The sequence below is a fragment of the Chelonoidis abingdonii genome, chromosome 3 (assembly GCF_003597395.2).
Source record: "Chelonoidis abingdonii isolate Lonesome George chromosome 3, CheloAbing_2.0, whole genome shotgun sequence".
Taxonomy (NCBI): Eukaryota; Metazoa; Chordata; order Testudines; family Testudinidae; genus Chelonoidis; species Chelonoidis abingdonii.
The window spans coordinates 207,552,270-207,578,087 of NC_133771.1; the positions used below are offsets into that span (position 1 = coordinate 207,552,270).

General features: G+C 42.7%; 1 protein-coding gene across 3 annotated transcripts in view; it reads right to left on the reverse strand.

The window, feature by feature from the left end:
• SLX4IP (SLX4 interacting protein) overlaps window positions 1–25,818 on the reverse strand; it is a 128,529-nt gene that overhangs the window by 37,740 nt on the left and 64,971 nt on the right. For 2 of the 3 annotated variants that reach the window (XM_032800148.2, XM_075064484.1), the window contains exon 4: window positions 20,387–20,510. In XM_032800148.2, coding sequence (XP_032656039.1) covers window positions 20,387–20,510 — 124 coding nt within the window. Of the gene's footprint in view, window positions 1–20,386; window positions 20,511–25,818 lie in introns of those variants that run through there. The other variant, XM_075064485.1, reaches the window with a different exon arrangement.

Sequence of the window (25,818 nt, forward strand, 5' to 3'; positions counted from 1 at the left end):
TTGCTCAGCTGCTCATGACTGATATTTGGTTCAGCATCAGTTACAAGGCCACTAGGAAGGAGATGTGGCTACACTGATTGCAGCTGACATTAAATCCAGAAGATTTTTCATGACAATATGGGATTTCAAAAGCATGTCCACTTCACAGGAAAATTCTGAGATGAAATTAGAATGTAATTAGTATAGGTGGAGAATTGCTCCATTAAACCTCAGAATCCTTGGTGAACTGGTTGTGTCATAAACCACAATGATCTTGGAGTCACTAAGACTGATTGTCCTTTGGATGACTTCAATATCTATGTGGATGTCATCTCTTCAGGATCAACACAGAAGTGATCAGCAGACTTATTTCAGATGTTGGTGTATGTCAACCCCAATGGCTGAGTGAACTGTAGGAGGATCATTACAACTGTATTTACAGTATATGACATAAGGCTTTGTGGTCACTGTTGCAATACATAAATGACATATTGAATATCAAATTTTATACCAAGAAATACTCTCAACCCAACCATGAAGCATGTCAGGAACACATGGCTATTTCACTTTACAAAACAACAAGAATTTCAATCCATTCATCCAAAACAGTGTGATGATCTGGGACAACCAAGTAATCAAACAAAACCCATGACTTGATTATGGTCTCATTTACACAATTTTACCTTAGTGTAACACCAACGATTTCAATTAAGTTACTCTTAGGGGCACATCTATACTGCAAGCTTTTTTCAGTGGTCTGTAGTGTATGTACCCACATAGCACAGTTGCAGTGTAGCCAGTGAACCATGGAGTAGGCAAGTAAAGACACACCTGAAGGGTGTGGGTATGTACATGAGTACAGATCCTACATGGCTCTCTAGTTGCCCAAACTGCTTCCTGTCTACACTGCTATTTTTTTTAGCAGTGCAGTGTCCTGCTGCCTCCCTGCTGTGGGAGTCTTTCCCCATCACAGGAAGAATCTGGCAATGGGGAAAGGCTCTGGCACAGGAAAGACAACATGGAAAGGTTCCACTGGCTCCCTGCTGCTGGAGCCTTCTCCCATCACAGGGAAAGACCCCAGCAATAGGGAAAGGCTCTGGCAGGGGGGCTTCCCCACTGCCTCCCACTGCCAGAGCCCTTCTTTGCCACAGTGAAAGGCTCTGGTAGCAAGGAGCTGCTGAAGCCTCTTATCACTGCTGGAATCTTTCATCGACTTGTGTAGCTACACAACAGTGTGTAAGCAGCCTGCTTTTCACTCCAGGTATAGCTATGCCAACACTGGTTTGTAGTGTAAAGGTAGCCTAGATTTACACCGATGTGAGAGCAGAATCCAACCCATATTTTGGCCAAAAGGGACTTTGACCCACAGATCTCCTAGTTACCTGATAGTTCTTTAAAAAAATGCACCCGAGTCACAGAATCCATGGAAAAACATTTGAAGAATGAATTAAGAAAAGTCTAGTATAGCATGCTGTCAGAATCACCGCCTATCTGACATTTTAGACATTCTTTCTAATGCAAGGTACTCAAACATCCTTGAAATGTTGAACCCAGGATTTGAGGAATGCTTAGAGCAGAGATCCAGAGTGCCATGTTGTTAGTGGATGGAAAAAGATATGTTGAAACATGAATAAAACCACACACAGTCTCAAAATCAAACTTATTCAGCAGAAAATTCCATTTAAGACACTGGCAGCAGCAATACTGAACAAACTGGATTAAAATGCTTTGTAGTGGAACACACTGTAATGGTGATTTGTTACTCACATTTTGTGGTGCCCTATGTTTAATCAGGTCTGGAAGAAGGTACCAAGTAGATTAAATATCATTTTGGGAACCGACATTCTTCGCTAACCAAAATACCTGATACCAAGAGATTACAAGAGCTTTAGAATCTAAACAGAGTACAGAAAAAAATTCTTTTCAAGAGCAACAGCTGTTGAAATGAGAAATCATACAACCCACACAAGAGTCAACAAGAAACATTAGGGCCAGATAGTCAAAATCACTCAGCAGCCACAACTTGGACAGATTTTCAAATGTGCTCAGTTCCCACTTAGACCAATGGGTACTGAGTTCTTCTGAAAATTCAGCCATTTATTTATGTGGCTAAATGGGAGCTGCTGAGCTATCTTAAAGTCTGTCCCTGAAAGTTTTAGATCAGTGAACTGTCCAGTTGCTTTTGGCCAAATCTGACAGATGATTGAGAAGATATGATCACACTAGATACCTATGATTATTTCTGGACAGCTATGATTATCAGTATTGAACTATTACCTAGTTTTTCTATAGAGAGAGATCCTTTGCTGCTAATATTTCTAATGTTTGTGTGAAGATATATATACTGATATATGTATATTTTACACACACACACACAAACACACACACACACACACACTCTTTCTTGTAATTATCTTTATCTTCATTTTTTCCTATCTTAAAAAATACAGCAAAAAAAAAAAGGAAATGGAGATGACACACAGTAAATAGAAGGAAAGGGGTTTCTGGTAGATAGCAGATAGACACTGTTTAATGGTCAGTGTTAAGGATGTTTTTAGAACTTTAACTCCAAACTTAGTTTCTTTGTCACGTTTATTCATTAAAAATGTATATATGTATACAGTATTTTTTAAATGAAGCGGTATTTATTTTCAACATTAACCATCTGAAAGATTCTATCTGGGAATATCTTTAGGTTGTGGGATTTTTAATGTTTTTAAGCATTTAAAAACCACAACAATAAATGTCTCTACTTTGTTATTTTTCCATTTCTTCATAGGCTCTTTGAACTACACTCCTTTACTGCTTCAGCTAAGGAAGATTACAAACTTGGCAAACACCACATGAATGGGAGAAGCAGGAGATGGGCCTTCAAGGTTACACCTGCTGAAGTGTGAACAAGCAAGTAAATTGTCACAGAGCTCAGGAAGTGGCACATTTTGCTGTTTTCTACCTTTTCCCCTTAACTCTGTGTCTTGTACCAGTCAAAATTAGTGCCACTACCATGTCAAGGGAAGGGATCACCAAGTGTCTTCTGAAGGAGAAGGGGTAAAATAAAAATGATGATACTGCCAGTTCCATCACAAAAAAGCTGAAGATTCTGCCACTACCGTATCCACACCCTGTTGCCATGGAAGTAGAGAGGATTCTGCTGCTAAAGACAAGCAGAACAGCCCATTTCTCTGGGAAGTGCTATAGGTGAGATTTCTCTCACTAGCACCACTGGAGAAGGTAATGAAACAAACTGTACAGAGCTAAGCAGTGCCTGGGGATAAAGATTCCATCTTGGCCCATTTTGGGGTGGTGGGGAGGTTAGCAGTTCTGGTGGCCAGTTCTAATTTGAAGGTAAGCCAGGCTTTTCTGGGAAGGACTATGAATTACCTGTGAGAACTTGCGAGTTACAGCGCAATAAAGCCCCCCACAGTGCTGTACCTCACTCCTCGTCCACACTGGCAAGGCACATACAGCGCTGTGTCTCTGCAGCTACAGCGCTGCTGGTACTCCACCTCCCCGAGAGGAATAAAGTTTATTGTGCCACCGCCGCTGCTGCGCTGCCGCACCAGTGTGCCTGCTCAATGCGCTCTGATTGGCCTCCAGAAGTATTCAGTAGTATCCCACAATGCCTGTTCTAGCCACTCTGGCCATCAGTTTGAACTCTACTGCCTTGGCCTCAGGTGACCAACTGTCAGACCCGTCCTTTATATTCCCCAGGAATTTTAAAAATCCCCTTCCTGTTTGCTCAGCCAAGCGTGAAGTGTTATCAGCAAATCTTTCCAGGTGACCATGTCTCCACACGCCAAGCGATCCCCAGTATGGAGCGATGGCGAGTTGCTGGATCTCATCAGTGTTTGGGGAGAGGAAGCTGTCTAGTCCCAGCTGCGCTCCAACCGTAGGAATTACAATATCTTCAGGCAGATATCAAGGGACATGATGGAAAGGGGCCATGACCGGGACGCACTGCAGTGCAGGATTAAAGTGAAAGAGCTGCAGAGTGCCTACCGCAAAGCCTGCGAGGCAAATGGCCACTCAGGTGCTTCCCCCAGCGACCTGCCGATTCTACAAAGAGCTGGACGCGATACTTGGGGGTGACCCCACCTCCACTCCAAGCACCACCATGGACACTTCAGAGCAGGAGGAAAGCGGGTGCTGGGGAGGGTGAGAGACACTCTAGAATCCCTGGAGACATGCAGCCAGGAGCTCTTCTCGAGCCAGGAGGAAGGTAGCCAGTTGCAGCGGACAGTACTTGGTGGAGGACAAACAGAAGAGCAAGTTACCGGTAAGCGGCTTTTTTTTCGGGAAGGAATTTTTTCAGTGTGGGCTCTTTGGGAGAGGAGGGTTAGGGCTGCATGCATGCCTAGACGCGGAATAGCACATTGATGTGGTCTATCACATCGCGGTAATCGGCCTTGGTAATGTCTTTGAAAGTCTCATCCAGAATGTTGGCAATGCGCTTGCGCAGGTTTCTTGGGAGAGCCACTGTGGTCCTTGTCCCAGTTAGGATAACGTGTCCGCGCCACTGTGCCGCGAGGGGCGAGGGGACCATTGCTGCACACAGGCAAGCTGCATATGGGCCAGGGCGGAAGCCGCATTGCAGTAGAAGATCCTCCCTTGCTTCCCAGGTCACCCTCAGTAGCGAGATATCTTCCAGGACAAACTCCTGTGGAAAATGTGGGGACAGTGTTCAGTGTAGGTGCCCCCTGCAGCTATTGGCTCTCCCCAACACACAGAAACCCAGAGGACAGTACAGTCGTGAAACAATCAGCCCCCCTTACTCACCATTTTGAGGCTCCTGTAGGTTATGTGCGCTCTTTTTGGGATGGGAAAATTATGCTGTTATGCAGATTGTGTGCCCTCCTTAAGTGTGAGGGAATCATTACTCTCTCTAATATAAACAATGCTGCCTCTGTTAACGTGTTGCATTTCGCCTTTACAGATGCAACCTTGAGATCTCAGCTGTTCGTGTTATCACTGGCTGAGAGACTGCAAAGACTTAGGAAGAGGCCGTGAAAAAGCAAAGAAGACATGCTGCAAGAAGTGATGCAGCAATCTCTTAAAGAGCATCAAAAAGCGCAGGAGTGGAGGGAGAGCGAAAGCAGGATCTGCCAGGAGAACACAGTGTGCCAGCGGCAAAGTATGGAACACCAACAGCAAAGCGCGGATCGGCTGATAAGCATCATGGAGCGCCAAGCGGACTCTATCCAGGCGCTAGTAGCCATGCAGGAGGAGCACTACCAGACCCCCTCTCCTCTCTTGCAGCCCTTGTCCCAAAACTCTTTCCCTTGTGCCCCCATGTCACCTCCAACCCACTTTCCCCAACATGTGGGTTCTTACCTGCCCCAGCTGCCTCCATCACCACCTGGCCGGAAAACTACTACCTTTACCCTCTGCACTCAACCCCCATCACCATGCAGTATACTCATCCTGAAGTGCAGCAGTCATTGCACAGCACTCCAGACAGGACGTACGCAAATCTGTAATTGTACCATTCCCCACCCCACCCCCTTGCCCTTTCTGATTCCCAAGCAGTTGTGTTTCTTTTCAATAAATTAATTTTCTTTTCAATAAACAGACTTTTTGGCTTTGAAAACATTCTTTATTATTGCATAAAGTAAAAGATACCTTAGCCCAGGAAAGAAACAGCCACTGCAAGTCAGCTTAGCAAACACAGATTCCTACTAACATTGGAACCACTGCACTTCACTCCCCTGCAGGACACTAGACATTACTGCTGGTTTTCAGCCTCAAATTGCTCCCTCAAGGCAACTCTAATCCTTGCAGCCCCGCGCTGGTCCCCTCTAATAGCCCTGCTCTCTGGCTGTGTAAATTCAGCCTCCAGGTGTTGCACCTCGGAGGTCCATGCCTGAGTGAAGCTTTCACCCTTCCGTTCACAAATATTACAGAGGGTACAGCATGTGGATATAACCGCGAGGATGCTGTGTTCGGCCAAGTCCAGCTTCCCATACAGAGATCGCCAACGGCCCTTTAAACCGCCAAAAGCACACTCCACAGTCATTTGGCACTGTTCCTTGCTGCTGTCAAGGCTCCCTATATAGGGTTTCATGAGCCATGGCATTAACAGGTAAGCAGGTTCTCCAAGGATCACAATGGGCATTTCGACTTCCCCTACTGTGATCTTCCGCTCTGGGAAAAAAGCCCCAGCCTGCAGCTTCCTGAACAGGGGAGTGTTCCGAAAGATGCATGCGTCATGCACCTTTCCGGGCCAGCCTGCGTTAATGTCAATGAAATGCCCACGGTGATCCACAAGCGCCTGGAGAACCATAGAGAAACACCCTTTCTGATTAACGTACTCGGATGCTAGGTGGGGTGGTGCCAGAATAGGAATATGCCTCCCATCTATCACCCTTCCACAGTCAGGGAAACCCATTTGTTCAAAGCAATCCATAATGTCCTGCACGTTACCCAGAGTCACAGTTCTTCTGAGCAGGATGCAATTAATAGCCTTGCAAACTTGCATCAAACCAATTCCAATAGTCCAAACTGGTTAGTGACTGATCAGTAGCTGTCTGGAGTTGCCAGCTTCCAGATTGCAATAGTCATCCGCTTCTCCACCGGTAAGGCAGCTCTCAATCTCGTGTCCTTGTGCCACAGGGTGGGGGCGAGCTCCTCACACAGTCCCATGAAAGTGGCTTTTCTTATCCGAAAGTTCTGCAGCCACTGCTCACCATCCCAGACTTGCATGACAATGTGATCCCACCACTCAGTGCTTGTTTCCCAAGCCCAAAAGCAGCATTCCACAATGCTGAGCATGCCCATGAATGCCACAAGTAATTTCGTGTCGTACGCGTTATGCAACTCAATATCATCATTGGACTCCTCACTGTCACTTTGGATCTTCAGGAATAGCTCGACTGCCAAACGTGACATGCTGGCGAGACTCGTCAGCATACTCCTCAGCAGTTCGGGCTCCATTTCCCACAGACCGAAATGGAACACAGATCGTGCTGCACAGAAACCGTTGAAAGAGGCGCCAAATGTGGTCAGAAACACAGGGATTGCTGGGATGCGAAGTGATGCATCACAGGGCGTTGGGACAGGACCCAGAATGCTCCACACCCACGCCCCTTTCCCACAACCCATGGCGCCAGAATGGGAAGAGGTGCTCTGTGGGATAGCTGCCCATAATGCACCGCTCTCAATGCTGCTACAAGTGCCGCAAATGTGGCCATGACAGTGCGCTGGCAGCTGTCAGTGCAGACAGACTGCAGGGCTTTCCCGACTCAGCTGTACGAAGGCAGGTTTAATTTACAGCGCTGTACATCTGCAAGTGTATTCATGGCCTATGTACTCTTCTTCTCCTTATGCTGTACCAGGAGTTCCTTCTATGGGGGAAGGAGCAGACTGAGAGGGTCAAAACATGTGCCCGTCCCACTATTCATGCTGTGAAAGCCTCATCTAGGATTGGGAAATTCCAGGGACACCTGCAGATGAAGAACTCCCTGCAAAAGAGCTGATGTAGAGGAAATAAATAAGGCAATGCGGATCTTTGGGTTCTCGGGACTGAACCTCCAGCTTCTTCTTTATGGATCAACCCCCAACTTTCAATTTAGTTAACAGTAAAATGGAGTTCTAGCACCCTAGAAGCATGATCAGGATCCCCATCCTTCCTAAACCACTACAGTGCTCTCATGAAAGATAATGGAGTAACACACACTGGAGTTTCTAGATCAAGCCATTATCCCACAACTCCAGCCTACTCGCTAACAGAGGGTTAGGTTGGGGTATTTTTGCATTTTGATAAGACAGTGGATTTAAAATGAACCAAAGGAAGCACTTCTTCATACAACTCACGGTCAAGCTGTGGAAGTTGTGAAGGCCAAAAATATAACCGTGTTCAAAAAATAATTAGGTAAATTAATGAAGGATAGGTGTATCAATGGCTATTAGCTAAGATGGTCAGGGACACAGCCCCATGCTCTGGGTGTATCTAAACCTCCAATTGCCAGAAGGTGGGACTGGCTGAATCACTCAAAATTGCCCTGTTCTGTTCATTCCCTCTGAAGCATTTGGCTAGGTGGGCCATAGTTTTGACCTAGTATGGTCATTCGTATGTTCTTCAGTTGTATAAATATTTCTAAAATAACTTTTGTATCATCCTTGCTCCTTTCCTACCTCTGCAAAACCAAATAACTGAGAAGCAGGTTTTCTGAAGTCAGTGGGAGTGGGTGTGGGTGTAAAAACTCAGGCCAATCAAAATTAACAAGAAAATAGCTATCATGTTTCTGTACTAATCACAAGATTCATTTAATAAGCCCCCGAAACTGAAAATCTTAAAAGCTGTGACAAAGAACTGAACAGAAACCTACACTGGCTCAAATCCTGCTAATCTTACTCATGGGAGTATTTCCAGTGAAGTTGATGGGACTACACCCATGAATAAATCAAGCACAACTGGTCTTTAATTATTATACAAAAGGAATTACGTTCACCTTTACCTTATAAAACACAAATATAGAATCAATAATGCTCAAATCTGGTGAGATCATCAGTTGAAAAAGACCCCAGAGAAAACTCATCATCACTAAGTTCTTGCCTACATTTAAGATGCTACAGCACTTCAGTGTAGACACTAACTACACCAATGGGAGATTCCCACCATAGGTAATCCACTTACCCGAGAGGTGGTAGCTGGGTTCACAGAAGAACTGACAGACAGAATTCTTCTGTCAACCTAGCACTGTCTCCACAGGGACTTAGGTCAGCTTAACTGTGCTGATCAAGGGTGTGGATTTTTCACATCCCTGAGCAACAGTGTTATGGCAACCTAATTTTCTAGTGTAGACCAAGTCAGAGTATAGGCAGTGAGAGACGTGGCTAACAGCCTTTAACTTCTCTATTTTTCTTAATGTCTGTTACTAGCGTTCAGTGGCTACGTTTCTGTTATACATAAAGCTCAAGGGGTACTGCAACTGTTGCTCTAAATTCCCAACACCAGAACACACAAGCGGGGGAGAGTAAATTTCAAACACAAACTGCAAAAAAGTCTGAATTGATTCAGAGATAAATAAATGAATGATGAATAATTTTAAAGCCCAAATACAATTTTCATCATATTTTGAAGTTGGACATCAGCAGTTTAGATTTTATTAGCAAACAGATTTTCTTGTTATTTATCTATAACTCTGTAACTATATTCAGTAAAAAAAAAATACACTTATTTTAATCAGAAACATGCAGTAAAATGCAACCTCCTAGAAACTAAGGTTATTGGTGTATTAGCAATACCTAAGACATATTTACTAAGAAATGTACTCCAGGGAATACATGGAAAAGTGGCACAATTATTACAAACATTCCGGTTAGGACGTTCAAAAGATTCTAAGGGAGTTAAGTGCCCAAACCCCATTGAAATTCAGTGGTGCCTAATTCCCTTAGGCTCACCCCACACACACAATGTACGTATATTAGTTATTACATGAAAACGTGCAGTCTCTGACGTGCCTTTCAGAAGAAGTTGGGGGATATCGATCACGATTCAACATTGCTGTAACCACATACAAACACCGAACCTTGACCCAATGAGCTCACAATCTAAGGACAGTCAGACAAGTAGACGGAAGTTAGTGGGAATAGAAAATAACATTTTAAAAAACCCACCTTCATATGTATATGTCAACAAGATTCACAGTAAGCAGCACAGAAGAAGTGGCTCTTCAAGAGTGACTTAAGGTAGAGGGGGAAGGATTCTTGCAGATAAGCTCGTGGGAATTATGCTACTCATGGGGGCTGCAGAAGGTACAGTGCTCAACCTTAAAAATATACCAGTTTTGCCTGAGAGTCAGGTTACCTCAACATTTTCAGTATTCCTTATCCTTATACCTTGCACAGTGCCAATACTTAGGTAATGCTATTTAATTACCTAGAAAAGACTCACTGGACCACCTCCATTTGTGATCATGTAACATCTTGGGAGAATTACAGCAATTCCTTACATGGAAAAGTAATATTAGGAAAGTGTTCCATAAGAGGGTTGGAGTCATGTGACCAGCCAGCTCTCCACAGACCACAGTTTGGGAACTACTGATCAAAGACAACTGGCAGCTTTTAAAGGGCAACCACAGGATGAGGAGCAGGAGGCCAGGAGTGAGAATTTTATTCAATTTATTACCAAAAGAAAAAAGCCCACACACTATTAAAATGGGAAACATTTCCCTCTTCTGGAAAGAGAGCCTGAAATACCAGCTATGTTTTTCTGCATTTTGGAATTTTGTAAAGACATTTTAAAAGAAAGATTTTTGCTAAAACAAGATATATTTATTCCTCTCAAATTCTTTGCTAGCCTGATTTGCAGTTAAAATCCCAAGAAATTGACATCCCAGATCAAAAATGGAAAGCATGCATACATCAGACATACAAATGTAAAATATTAAGAAATAAATAAATAAAACCACTCCATCAAAATATTTTTAAGAATCCACCAGCAATTACAATTACTGCTTACAATTACAATTACTGCTTACTTCTAGGAGCAACCATCTCCACTGACATAAGCAAAGTAGATTAAATGGACTGGCACAACAAAATGCTGAACAAACAAAGCTTTGACATTGCAATCAGATCTGCACAGGTGTCCCTGCGTCCACGTGGAGCCCCACTTGACTTAAGTGGGGTTCTGCATAGATGCAGGGGTCTGTCCAGCCTCATAAATCTGGTTACAGGATCTGGGCCTATAGGATCATTTGAAGTACAGTCACTGCACACAATATTGCATTTAAACAGGAGTAAAAGTCAATTAAGGTCTGCAGGATTGGGCCATAAGTCATTAAATGATAAATAGGGCTACAATTAACTCTCTGAGAACCAAGAAACTCAAGCAGCTAAAACCCACAGTTTGAGAAATGCTGAGGCACTGTGAAGATGAGTATCAGACAAACTTCACTGCCTGTGGTAGCAATGGACACTCTTAACTGATCGCAAGTGAGAGGCGTTTAAAAGAGATAGTGTCCAAAAGATTTTAAGAAGCACCAAAAAAGATGAAATGAGAGAGCAGAATGCTTTGGAAGGATCTTTAGGATGCATCTTTGTCTTTATTATGCTGGTTGATTTCACATTTCCTGTGCATTTGCTGGAGGTAAAGAAGAGGAGGTAAGATCTCATACAGAAGGAGGGAAAAAAGATGAAGTCAGGAGTTCGGGTGTCATGTGACATCCTGTTGTCTAATTATTGTTATTGTATTTGGAATTGCTCTACTGCCCAAAGGCCACACATACAGGAAAGCCTCCACCTCTTAACCCCCCCACACACCTTTTTGAAATTCCTTTTCCTTGTCCAGCTTGGAAAGCACACCTCTATCTGCGCTCTGTTGTTGTGCACAACTGCCCAGCTCACCAAGCTGGCTACAGGCTCCAAACGCACTTCTGCCTGGAAGAGGTAGGAGATATTGGATCTCTTGGGCCTGTGTGGCGAAGAGGCTGTGCAAGCACAGCTATGGACTAGCTGTAGAAATATTGGCATCCACAAGTAGATTGCTCAGGGGATGCAAAAGAAGGGGTACGACAGGGACCAGCAGCAGTGCCACGTGATAGCCAAGGAACTGCAGCAGGAATACTAGAAAGCCAGGGAGACCAACAGTCGATCTGGGGCTGAGACACAGACCTGCTGCTTTTACAAACAGACAAATGCCATACTTAGCAGAGACCCCACCACCACCGTGCACACAACTGTAGATACCTTGAAGGAACCCGAGTTGAAGGCCCCTGCCAAGAACAGTAAACAGAAGGAGGTGGAGAAGGAAGAGGAAGAGAAGTAGAGGGGACTGGTGATGGGGGGATCCAGCTGTCCCATGAGCCAGGACCTGTTTTTGAATCCACTGCAGTCCAGCCAGTCCCTCCACCAGAGCACAGGCAAGCATGTGCAAGAGAAAGAACCTCAGGTAAATGTTTAAATAAATTTCCCATTTCAGTGATGGCAGCCCCAACTTAGTAGGACACAGCTATCAATTTTTCATTAATTTACTTGTACTGCAAGAGGTAGTGATACAACAAAGAGAGGAAAAGTTGCTATCTGCTTTTCATTCCCCTCTAGAGTTAGGTGTGAGCAGGGGGTATGCGGAGCAGTTTATTTAGGTACACAGGGATGTCCTTTGAATCCTCCTGAGAAATCTTGATGAAACTTCATCCATGGTCAAATTCATGGTATGCCAACACCCTGAATAACTGTGTGCAGTTCTGGTCATCCCATCTCAAAACATATATATTAGAATTGAAAAAGGTACACAGAAGGGCAACAGAAATGATTAAGGGTATGGAACAGCTTCCATATGAAGAAGATTAAAAAGACTAGGATTTTTCAGGTTGGAAAAAGATGACTAAGGGGCAATATAACAGAGGTCTATAACATCATGAACGGTGTGGAGAAAGTGAATAAGGCAGTGTTAATTACTCCTTTACATAACACAACAATCAGGGGGTCACCCAACGAAAGTAACAGGCAGAAGGTTTAAAACAAAGAAAAGGAAGTACTTCTTCACACAACACACAGTCAACCTGTGGAACTCCTTGCAGGAGGTGTTGTGAAGGCCAAACTCCAAAGGGATTCAAAACAGAATTAGATAAGTTCATGGAGGATAGTCCATCAATGGCCATTAGCCAAGATAGCCAGAGATGCAACGCCATGATTTGGGTTTCCCTAGCTTCTGACTGCCTGAAGCTGGGAGTGGACCACAGAGGATGGATCATTCAGTGATTGCCTGTTCTGTTCATTGCTTCTGAAGCACCTGGCATTGCCCACTGTCAGAAGACAGGATATTGGGCTAAACTGCAATTCTTATGTTCCATGGAGGTACACTGCAATCCTCTCCTGGAAGTTCTAGGAATGGCAGCCTTATTTCTTCTTCCGTGGTAGGACACTTTCCCATGCCAGCTGGCAATAACTTTGACAGACATATTGCTGTAAATGGGCTAGCAGCATACAGGCCCAGATGACTTCAGGACACCAGTAGTAGCTTGGTCTCTGGGCCTTTGTTACCCTCAGGAGTGAGACATGAGCTAAAACCCACCACCAACTCTCACAGATGGTACCAGTATTCAGTGCCAGTGCCCTATATCCATAGTTTCATGCAACCAAGCAATTCTCTGCTCATTTCCCTCACCCATGGTGAGTCATACTCACCATGGCTTGAGCTGAGAGTGGCATCGGCCACAAGCACTCCAACCAGAAGTGTCAATAAGCATGTCTTGTTTAACACTTTAGGGGAGCAACAGAAGGGGGGAGTTCTGAATCTTAAGTTTCGCTTTCCGTTCTTACCACACTGATAATGGTTCCTCAAGTGTGTTTTATCTGTAGCTGCAGTTGTTGCAGCCTTGAGGGGTACACCCCTTCCACACCAGCAGAACAACTGACCCAGATGAGGAGAAAAAAGAAGAGGCAGGAGGACATGTTCTGTGAAATTCTGCAAGCCAGTGCTGCATCAGACCTTGAACAAAGGGCCTAGACGGTAAATATTGCAGACTCTGTGGAGACCTGGGTTCTGTTCCCAGCTCTTCCACTCATCTGTCTGCTCCTTCCTTCTCCACTGGGCCATGGTGCCTCCCATGTATGAGGCCAGCAAAGAATCAGGTTAGTCTGAATCTTTGCTTTAACACAGCATGGTGCTGAAGTGGGGCACACTCAGATGGGGGTCAGACTAGATGACCCTTGCGGTCCCTTCTAACTCTATGATTCTATGGAGAGGAGAGAGGCACAGGAAAAGGAGAGGTAGATGAACAAGGACATAATGGGGCTTCTCCATCAGCAAACTCAGCTGTTGCAGACAATTATGGACCTCCAGATTCAACAATCCGGGGTTGGACCCCCATTGCAGTCTGTGGAGAACTGCTGCACAGCTCCTCCCCGCACCTCCCTTTCTTCCCTAGCATTCAACATGGCCTCTGGGCCTGCATGCTTACCCCTACCACTATACACTGGGGGAAAGCCTGGACAAGAATAGCTCCCATACACTGACCTGTGAGAACCACAGTTGATGTATGTGTAGCTACAGTGGACATCAGTGTTCCTTCCTCTTGTTTATTTATTAAGGTTCCTCAATTGTTTTAAGTTAAAATGCATTTCACTTAAGTTCTTCAGAGATTTTTTTGGAGCTGTTTTTGTAAGTGAATAAAACTCTTTAGTTCTGTAAGTGATTCATCTTTATTAGTTTACAACACATGGTGCATAATGCCTGACGACAGTGAAAGCAGTGGTCTTGTACACTCACAACTCACAGGCTCAGTGCCAAACAGTGTAATTTTCACAAATGTACAGTAAGCACCCCAACACTAATAGCTACACTGACAGTGATATATGCACAGATGTGCAGCAAGCACCACACAATTCCTAATAGGCCCCCAAACTGCAGCGCCAGGTTGAGCACAATGCAACAGAGCACATTACTGTGCCTCGCTGTTAAGAGTGCAGCCAAAGAGCTCTTTGTTGAGCTTGCCTGATAGTCCTTGTGTTGGAATGTTCAAACTCAGCAGAAAGCTGCTCCACCTCTGCCCTCCACCCTTGTGGCAAGTTTTCCCCCTTTTCTACAAAAATACTATGCAGGACACAACAGGCAGCTATAACCATTGGGATATTTCTCACACCAAGATCCAATATGGTGAGTCGACAATGCCAGCACCCTTTCAGTCTATCAAACACACATTCAACTGTCATTCTGCACCCGCTGAGCCTGTAGTTGAATCTTTCCCTGGTGCTGTCATGGTGGCCAGTTTACAGCTTGATGAGTCAGGGGAACAAGAAATAGGCTGAATGCCCCAGGATCACTACTGGCATTTCAACATCACCAACAGCAATCTGCTGGTTGGGAAAGAAGGTCCCTGCTTGTAGCTTTCTTAACAGTCCTGTGTTCTGAAAGATGAGAATATCATGCACCTTCCCTGACCAGCCAACATTGATGTCAATGAAGCATGCCTGTGGAGCCACCAGCACTTGCATACCCATGGAAAAGTAGCCATTTCTGTTGATGTACTCTGTGGCAAGGTGATCTGTGGCCAAAATAGGGATGTGCATGCCATCTATTTCTCCACTGCAGATCGGGAACTGCATAGCTGCAAAGCCATTCACTGTGTCCTGCACATTGCTGAAAGTCACGGTCCTGTGTAGCAGGAGACTATTAACGGGTCTGCCTACTTGTATGACAACAGCTTTTACTGTGGATTTCGAACTGATCGGTAGCAATCTGGTGTTGCAAGTTTCCACGGTGTAATCACCACTTGCTTCTCCACTGTCAATACAGCTCTCAGTTTGGTGTCCCTGGTGTTGGATGGCTTGCTTGGGACACAGATCCAGAAAAGTGATCTTGTGGATCTGAAAGTTCTGCAGCCTCTGCTTGTCATCCCAAACCTGCATCACGATGTGATCCCACCAGTCAATGTTCATTTCTCAGATCCAGAAGTGGTGCTCCATGATTTGCAGCTGATCCATGAATGCCACCAACAACTTTGAATAGGTTCTCACTATATCTCATAGCAAACTAACAGCCAGGAAACTGCCATGTTCCCCACGGTTATTCTTGTGGCTCAGCAAATATCAAAGGATTGGGCATCCCATGTCTGCAATGCTCATGACAGTAGTGCAGAGCTGTGCAGGCTCCATGCTTCTGTTAAGAGCTGGCAGATAGCGACAAGTCCCACGCGGCTTAGTAGGACACTGAAAATAGGCACAAAACTTATGGGATATAAATGATATTATGGGATGGAGAACACTGTCTTATGGAAAGTTGATCTCTCATTCCCAGTCACCTCCATGCGAGTCGTTTCTGCACCGTCATGCATTCCCAAAACTGCCCAAAAGACAGTGCGCTGAATTGTGGCAGGTTGCACACTGGGATACGTACCCATGGTGCACTGCACTGTGGATCGACACAAACACTCCTGGTGAGCATGTGCAGTGCCACCACAAGGAGCCACCTATGCACACACAAGCGATGGACTAACTGCAGCGGCTGTTTGCCAACGTAACTTGTGTCAGCAAAACTTTGTCGTGTAGACATGGTCTTGCAGAATAAACACAGCCAACTCCCTCTTCCCTCAAGAAGTAGAAGGAGGAGGTCACAGTTTACCAGGTACTTCCTTCCCACTCCAGCTACTAAGTGGGAGATGAAGGACCTAGCCCTGTTGACTTGGAGGGTCACCTTTTAACCCTTTTCTCACTCTTTCCCAGTGTCCCATCCTTCCCTGTGTGTTCTTTATCTTCTTCCCAACTTTCCCATCATTCTTCCTTTATCATACTATGCCCTCAATCTCGCTGCTCAGCCCTCTTTTCAGTCTCTTATTGCCTTGTTTCTGCAGCCCCTTACTGTCAGGCAGAAGAGCAGCCACTTTCTGCCAAGTAAGGAAAGCAGCAGACTAGCATGCTTGAAAATGTCATTAGGAGAAGATGTCAGTGATTGGTAAAAGTGGAGCACAGTGATGATACCTCACAAATTATGTAAGCTGGGTCTGAAGTTAAGAGATAACAACTCCACTTACACTTTTGCAGAAAGCCCAGTTCTTAATGGGTCATATTTTCCAAGATGCAGTTTTTGTGAAGGGCTGACTTGCATGCACTGAACTCCTGATGTGGGCATCTTAGTGAGGTTTATGGGATCAATGCCCATCTTGCACATCTCTGGGCATGCAAACTGGATGGAGGGAAAACTGTATCTTTGTAAATCTATCCCACTTAGTTTTTCTCTTAAAAATAAGATAAACCAAAATCAAACACTTTTGGATGTTAGATCAAACACAGGAAATAGAGAGTTTACTCTGAACCAATGACCAAAGACTAAATTAAAGCTTACTTTGGCAGATAATTTACACTGGCCATTTGGGAGGGGCAGAGAAATTGTTCAAACAGAAGGAAGAATAGGAAGAACTTGCTTGTTTTGGCTATTTTCTCCCATTTTTTCCATTCTCTATCCCATTTTTCTTTCTTCTTCTCTTGTGTGCAACACCCATAGATTTCCTAATGAGGTGGTATGCGACCCACCACACACTACTATGTGGGTGTAAATGAAAGAGCTGTGTAAATTAACAAGTAACTTGCACAGATATTTTACCATCGTGCCACAAAAAGGGAAGACAATATATACCTCCATAACGTCAGACAGAGAAATCTGTTAGCTGATGATTTTCTCCTTGAAGTATCCAAGTTGGCCATTCTAACAACGGACTCCTCTCTGCTCCGCAGCCCTAAGCGGCAGGGCCAGACTGCCAATCAAAGAAAGGTGGCTTGACTCCCACTCCTGGGGAAATCCCCAATCATATATTTTTCAGCTTTAGAAGATGTTTAGGAACTTCTATTAACCCCATTACAACACAACATGAACTTTTCCTGCAATACAAGATATAACAGACTGGTTGTGCACATTTCTTTGTATGACACTAAGGACTGTTCAGATTGTGAAGTACTCATTTCCCAGATCTTGTGTGCAGTGACTTATTTTGAAGAGTTCCAGTTCCTGTCTGTAGACCCCAAAGATACAATATTTTTACCATCTATTAACTAAAGCTTTTATTGCCTTGTTTAAGTGCTGGTAACTGGTAAAGTGTAAAAGTTACTGCGCTATGGATCTTCTGAACAGCTGCCACCTGATGAGATGGATTCTAATTGCCCTGGTGAACATTCACACATGCCTTTGTTTCCTTTTTAGGTGTACTAGCTTAGTGAAGAACATATGAATGCTGGACTTAAGCAAAGCACTTCATTTTCTCAGAGTGTCATATTGAGGCACCATACACAGGGCTCCCTACTCAAACATTTAAGGCAGAGAGGGCGTAAAAAGATGGCTTAGTAAGGATATTCAACCTCAAGTTGAGTTTTCATGGAATTTTCTTTTTTTTACATTTATTTATTTTCCATCTATCATTAATTAGTGGGAATTAATCCAGCTAGATGAATGAAATGATAGTTCTGGCAAAGTCAAAATCCAGAGCCTCCAGGTTCAGAATGGAATCATTAATGTTACTGATGACTTCTTTTGACATATTTGCCTTTAGGGTGTTTGTTATTAGGGGAAATGTAGACAAGATACATAGTGATCAGTTTGCCAGGGCTGGAACCGTGTGCCAGTTTTATAATTAAAAGGTTGTTTTATATTAACACTTCACAAATGTGTCAGGTTCATATATACTCTTAGATTAACAAATTATACAAGATACCTGCCTGCATAACTGAGAATAATTACATTTATTTTCACACAATTACTTTTAAACAAACTTTATACAGGCAGTTCCTTTTTAAAAACATATATATAAATAATGTTTCTCAGTGGGAAAAAACATTCCTTAGCAAGATTTCTTTTTAAAATGGTATCCTTTTCTTTTTTCATCAGAAAATTCTATTTGTTTTCTCAAAACCAGAAATATAAGAGGATCTAAAAGTTCACATGCTTTATAAACACTGCATAGTTCACTCTTTTAGGGGGATAAGTTAAGATTCCCAACTTGCAGGAAAGGCTTTTAAAAAAATCTTTACTGGCCTCCAGCACTTTCTAGTTATATTCTATTTTCTACTTGTGGGAAAAAATAGTCATGTCATAGCAAGCTGGTTCCCATGTATTCCTAACATATTTTTATAAGGCTTCTACAATCATTTGCTGCCCTAATGAGCCACCAAAACAGTATTTAATCTTTGCTGTGCTTAATAAAAATATATGTTCATATTAATATTCATAACAGTACTTGCACTGGTACTGCAAATAGGGAGGAACTAGTTGAGAATTTGAAAGTGGAAGGCAGCTTGGCTGAAAGTGACCACAAAATGATAGAGTTCATGATTCTAAGGATTGGTAGAAGGGAAAACAGCACAATAAAGACAATGGGTTTCAAGAAGGCAGACTTCAGCAAATTCAGAGTTGGTAGGTAAGATCCCATAGGAAGCAAGTCGAAGGGAAAAAACAGTTCAGGAGAGTTGGCAGTTTTTCAAAGAGACATTATTATTAAGGGCACAAGAGCAAACTATCCCACTGTGTAGGAAAGATAGGAATTACGGCAAGAGACGGAGATCTTCAATGAGCTGAAATTCAACAAAAACAGTCCTACAAAAAGTGGAAAATAGGTCAAATGACAAAGGATGAATATAAACAAATAACACAATCGTGTAGGGACAAAATTAGAAAGGCCAAGGCACTAAACTAGATTAAACTAGCTCGAGACATAAAGGGTAACAAGAAAACATTCTACAAATACATTAGAAGTAAGAGGAAGACCAAGGACAGGGTAGACCTATTACTCTGTGGGGGTAACAGAAATAGTAACAGAAAATGTCAGTAGTGCTAAATGACTTTTTTTTTGGTTTTCACCAAAGAAGTTAGTAGCAACTGGACATCTAACATAGCGAATGCCAGTGAAAATGAGGTAGGATCAGAGGCTAAAACTGGGAAAGAACAAGTTAAAAATTACTTAAGTTAGATGTCTTCAAATCACCAGGGCTTGATGAAATACATCCTAGAATACTCACGGAGCTGACTGAGGAGATATCTCAGCCATTAACGATCATATTTGAAAAATCATTTAAGACAGGAGAGATTCCAGAGGACTGGAAAAGGGAAATACAATGGCAGTCTAAGCAATCAAGAAAGGGAAGGGAAGGGAAACTACAAAGTAGTTTATGCCCTAAAACAGTTCCACAGACTTAGACTTGAGTAAGAAGTATCTTCAGATACTCAAAACAGTTCTTTTAAAACTTCACCTTTTTGTTCCCCTGCAATAAAACCTATCAACAATATTCAGTTTAAATAAATGGCCTTCCTATTTTGTTGTGTTTCTGCATACGATTAGCTAAACGAGATCACAACTTAACAAACCCTGCTACCAAGCTGTGGTAACAGTGCTGATTAAATGACTACCAATTCTAAGTACAACAAAACGTGGTAGGTGAAATATACCTATTTGTCATACAGAACATTAAAAAAAAAAGGATGTAATCTCTATGTTCTGTAATTTTGGCATTAGATGAAATCATATAATATGTATGTGTATGTGAGTGTATACAGAGAGAGAGTATCAGAGGGGTAGCCGTGTTAGTCTGGATCTGTAAAAGCAGCAAAGAGTCCTGTGACACCTCATGGACTAACAAACGTACTGGAGCATGAGCTTTCGTGGGTGAATACCCACATCGTTGGATGCATGTCATGTATTGTCCAATACATCTATAAGTGTATAAGGTGCTACAGGACTCTTTGCTGTTTTTACAGAGAGAGAGAGAGAGAGACAGTCTAATTTAAGAACTTTTACATATAAAGAATATATATTCTTATATGGCAAAAACAATATATATATTTTTACATGTAAAATCACTTAAGTTAGATACTAGGCTCATTGGATTTCCTGGTCATTTATAGTAATCAAAAACAGAATAAATATAATTTCTACCATTTTTTCATTTTATTGACAATACGTAAAATTACTGTACTTGACCCTACCTTTTAGGGACAAGGGACTGGATTGTGTGCATTCCGCATGTTTCCACTGGCCACAATGTTTACGAGCTTCTAAGTAGTGCTTGACTCTTGAATCAATAGTGTCTTTTAGCAGCAAGCACAGTTCCTGAAATAGAAATCAGTTGCAAATTTATGTCTAAATCTATACATCCTTAAAAATTAATATAACAGCATTCAAAAATGTATGCAGAAACCCATTCTATGCTATTTTGCATTGTCATATTTTAAGGACTATTGAAAGGAACTTTAAAACTGCAACACGGGTTGGAAAAAGAATTAGACTCTTTAGATATACATTTTGAAAAATGAAAGAGGCAGAAATCACTAAATTACAATATTATGGTTATGGTCAAATATGACAAATTGTATGCCTGAGTAATTTCCCTAATCAATTTTACTGTGAAAATTCGCATTAACTAGATATATGAAATAACATAACATGACATAAATATCACAAAAAGTAACATCACTCATACTTTTGAATAGTAAATTACAATATTTTATTCAGGCAAAGTTAATAAATGATACATTTTAAAATGGAATCTACCATGAGACAATTCATCCTCCATAACATGGAGGTGTAGTAGGGGGATTCTCCCAGGAATTTGTAATATCCTAACTTCTCTTCTAGGATCCTTATAAACAAGACCAAACTATTTTGGTTCAATTCCAGGAGATATTTTAGGGAAGGCTAGAAGTTGAGTAGGTCACAGAGAACTAGTTTCACTGGTTTACTTAGAATTCATTCCCAAATTTAACTGTTTACACCTTGAAAACTTATTTAAACATATACTATACACATACAAACACACATACACCATTCAAAAGTGCCTGAGCAAAAGCTTTAGTACAGGAAGCACTTGAATAAAGTAAAGACTTCATCTCAACATAGGGTGACCAGATAGCAACTGTGAAAAAATGGGGCAGGGGGTGGGAGGTAACAGAAACAGGTATAAGAAAAAGTCCCCAAAAATGGAACTGTTCCTTTAAAAACAGGACATCTGGTCACCCTATCTCAACAGTACTTTGAACAAATTTTCAGTTGACTGTATATGGACCCGTTTTGGCCTTTCTCTCAATATTCCCATTTTCCATTGCACAGTATCTTGTTGTTAAAGAACCAATGCTTTGTTGGACACCAAGATATAATTTTAGGTTTAAATTTTTCAGTGTTCAGACAGATGAAAAATTAAATGAGTACTTTTTTTTTAACTAAAGACTTTTGCAGGGGTCAGTTATGACTAATCTAGAAAATATTCACAATAGACACAAGAAAACAGATGATCTAAACACAGGTATAAATGATCACATCTCAAAATAATGTACTACACGCATATTAACGATCCATGCACACTATTTTCTCCTTAATGTTAGAATGACTTTTCACTTTAACGAGAGTGTACACATAAAGCGTGGGTTCTTCCTATCTAGTCGCCTGTTTAACTCATCAAAGTAATCTCATTGCATATTCTCCAATGGAAAAAAATATTTTTAATTAAAAAAAAAGTCAGGAAGTAGCTGAAACATCAGATGCATTTGGTTCCCTTTGCAATAATAAAGATTAATATAAACTTCCTTACATTTATATTCAAAATATTTCTTTTAGCCGTTGTGTTTATGAAGAGGTTACTGGAACAGAACTCAAAATAAACATAAGCATACCTTTTAAAAATGTAAACTGGCGCTTTTATCAAAGAGAATTAATATCCCTCTTTTTCACTTATAAAATGGAATTGTGAACTCAACTGATCTTGTTAATGACGCACTATAGCTACATACATATAGCACAGCAATGAAACTGATGCAACAAACTTATCAGAGTACAAAATTGTTGTTATAACATAAAGCCAGATCTTCTACTCCATTACCTCTAGAGAGAGGGTGAGAAAGGCAGAAAAGCAGATGAAGTTACTCAAATTCATGAAAAGAAGGGCAACTGAGCCAATGCAGCAGCATTCTCCCTCCCCAACCACTAAGAATACCCTACACACAACCTCTGTGTTAGTGTTCAACTTGGGGTCCTCAAGGCTCTAAACTGGACACCAAGGGTGACTGTGTTAAGAAGAAAAACTGTATCTGATTACGACTTGAAAATGTGTCTGTGACGTTGCACTCTATATGATTTTATGAAAGTATGCTGATGAGTATTAACATAATGTAACTGGAATACGCTTCATGCAAAAGGTCTCTTGTAAAGTATCATTACAAAGCTTATAAACTATTGAGTGTGGTCATCCTATTTGTATAAATGTATCATTCTTATATCTGAAACTAGAAATATAAAATATAACTCTGAGGGCCTATTGTAATTATGCAAACTGTGGGCCATTAATGGTGGTTTGGAATCTTGATGGCTCCCATCAACCAGGACAATTGACTGTAGATGGCTCTGTTTTACTTGTAAGTCTTCCTGTATACGTGTGTGCTGGCAAGTGGGTAAGAAATCTTGCAGTGACATGTGATCATGTCATCTGAACTGGAATCCATCTTTAACCTGGTGCTTTTCCATTGAAAAGGAGTGGGTGGGAACCCAGAGACGGACCAAGGAGTCCCGCCTTACGCAAAAGATATATAAGTGGGTGGAACAGTACAAAGGGGACAGCCATCATGAGAAATCCCCTAGCTACCACTTGAGCTCGAACAAGGGCTTACCAGGGGAAAGGTTTGTGCCCAGACTAGGAAGGCATCCAGTCTGTGAAAGAAACTTATTGAAACATCATCATCTGTATTCAGTTTTATTACTGTATTAGACTTAGATTTGTGTGTTTTATTTTATTTTACTTGGTAATTCACTTTGTTCTGTCTGTTACTACTTGGAACCACTTAAATCCTACTTTCTGTATTTAATAAAATCACTTTTTATTTATTAATTAACCCAGAGTATGTATTAAGACCTGGGGGGGGAACAGCTGTGCATCTCTATCAGTGTTACATAGAGAGAACAATTTATGAGTTTACCCTGTATAAAACGGATTTATTTGGGGTTTAATCCCCATTGGGAGTTGGGCATCTGAGTGTTTAAGACAGGAACACTTCTGTAAACTGCTTTCAGGTTAAGTCTGCAGCTTTGGGGCACGTGGTTCAGACTCTGGGTCTGTGTTGGCGTAGACTGGCATGTCTGGCTCAAGAAGACAGGGTGCTGGAGTCCTAAGCTGCCAGTGCAGGAAAGCAGGGAGGAAGTAGTCTTGGCACATCAGGTGGCAGTTCCCAAGGTGGGGGTTCTGCGATCCAACCTGTCACAGTATCTTTTACTAGAGGTTCCCCTCAGCCGAGGCACCGACACTAGAGCCCCTATGCTGCTCTCCACTGACTCAGTCAGAGAAGGAGATAATGGAGCAACCAGTCTCTCTCCTCCTTCTACCAATGCAGTACGGTGCCAGTGGGGAAAGAGCTGAGCAGCTACACAAGAAAGAGCCAGGAACACAGTATCATTCCCCTGCAAACTCATACATAATTCCCTACGTAATAGCCTTCCAGAGAGTCACACATCAAACTGTCAACAGTCACTGGATTTTAGTCCCGAGGCAATCAGAGAACCAATGGAATCAAGATTGCTGAGAGACGGGTTGCTGCGGGGCAGGGAGTAGCCTGCACATCTACAGAGACCTTGAGCACAGAGGACTTGTTGCGATAACTGGGCCTACAAATGTACTCTAACTGAGCACAACTGTAAAAAGTGAGTGAAAGTTCGTAAGATGTCATAATAGCCTATATAGAAGAAATGTTGATGCGAAAAGGAAGACAAAAAAACCTCTCTGAATTAGTCAGAACAAAAATGCCTACTGATTTAACACCAGGACTGTATAAAGATCATGCCTGGTAAACAAGAAGAGTGTGGGACTGGAAATTATTGAACCAAAAATTGGTGTTTCAGAAATTAGGTCTAATTAGTGGACAAAATAATGAGGGGATGGGCTATTCTTCCCATCACTCCCAGTTGGGGGCCTCAAAAAATGACTTTGGGGAGAAGGTTGGCTACTGGCAATACTGGCTGACTGAAAGAAGAGGAAGGAGCAAGATTCACCATCATGGCTGCCACCCTCACAATCTCTTGGGATCCTGGACCTACGTCATCCTAATCCTGAGCGATGTCCTAACCAAACTGGATGAGAGACGGAGGAAGCCAGATAACATCGTCATTGCCATTTGCGCCTGCTAAATCCCGAATACCACCTAGGATGTGACACTTTGTCCCCCATCACACGTCTTCTTTTCTTTCCCTATTTCATTTCTTCTCTTTCCTGTCTCTCTTCTTTTTTCTTCTGACTAATAAGAGTCTGGCTTAGCCTGCCAAAACTGTCTTTATTTTTCAATACTGCTGTAAGTCTGTGACCAGAAAGACAGCTAAAAGCAATGTCCTAAACAGTCTGATGTTGGTGTGAGTTTGCCAGGTCTCAGAGTGGCCAACTAGACTGTGTGTTATGCCTGTGTTTTTCCAGAACTGAGGTTGCAAGTGAGAGTCAAGCAGAGACAGAAGCTGCATTTTCTCTCTTTGCTATTTTTTTTTCTTTCTCGTTTTGTGTGTGCTTGTCTTGTTTTGCCCTCTAGAAAACAGGATTGGACTTTAACAACAGAAACAAATGACAGCTCCAGCCCATCTCAACTACTTTCTCGTCTTTTCCCCAAAAGGACAGTTACAACCATCTTTACTGCCATTTAGGAGACCACCGGACAAAAGGGGTTTCTTTCTAAAAACTCTCTCCAGCTACTAGGAAAGGGAATAAGGGATGTTGTTAAAATAAAAGCCGTATTTAATATTTTACATTTCAAATATGAATAATCTCCCTCCCCCGTATCTTTAATCAAAGGTTAAAAAGGATTTATAATGATATATTTGCCATAGAACTAGGCACATTCAGGTGTCTGTGAACCAAACCCCAAATCTTGTTTAACACTGTTTAATGTTGGACAGTAGCAGGGTTAGGTTAACACCTTTGACTCTTTCGGCCCTTTATTCCACCTAAACCAGGGGTCAGCAACCAGTTGATCGCGATCGACTCGTCGATCCTGGAGACTCTCCCAGTCAATCGTGATCTCTGGCTGTGGTGGTGTAACAGGCTGCTGTTAAGGCAGGTTTCCTGCCTGCCGCAGCCCCGTGCCGCTCCCGGAAGCAGCCAGTACGCCCCCGCAGACCCGTGGGAGGGACAGGGATCTCCGCGCACTGCTCCTGCCTGCAAGCACTGCCCCTATAGCTTCCCTTGGCTAGGAACTAGGAGCTGTGGCCAATGGAAGCTGTGGGAGAAGTGCCGGCAGAGAGGGGAAGCACGCAGAGCCACGCACCGCCCCACAGGGGCTGCAGGGGAGCGTTGGCCCCTTCGGGGAGTGGTATGGCCACGTTGTGCACTCCTGGCTGGCAGGGTGGGGGAGGGGTGGTGGCTTGGCTCATGAGGAGGAGGAGATACCGATGTGCCTGA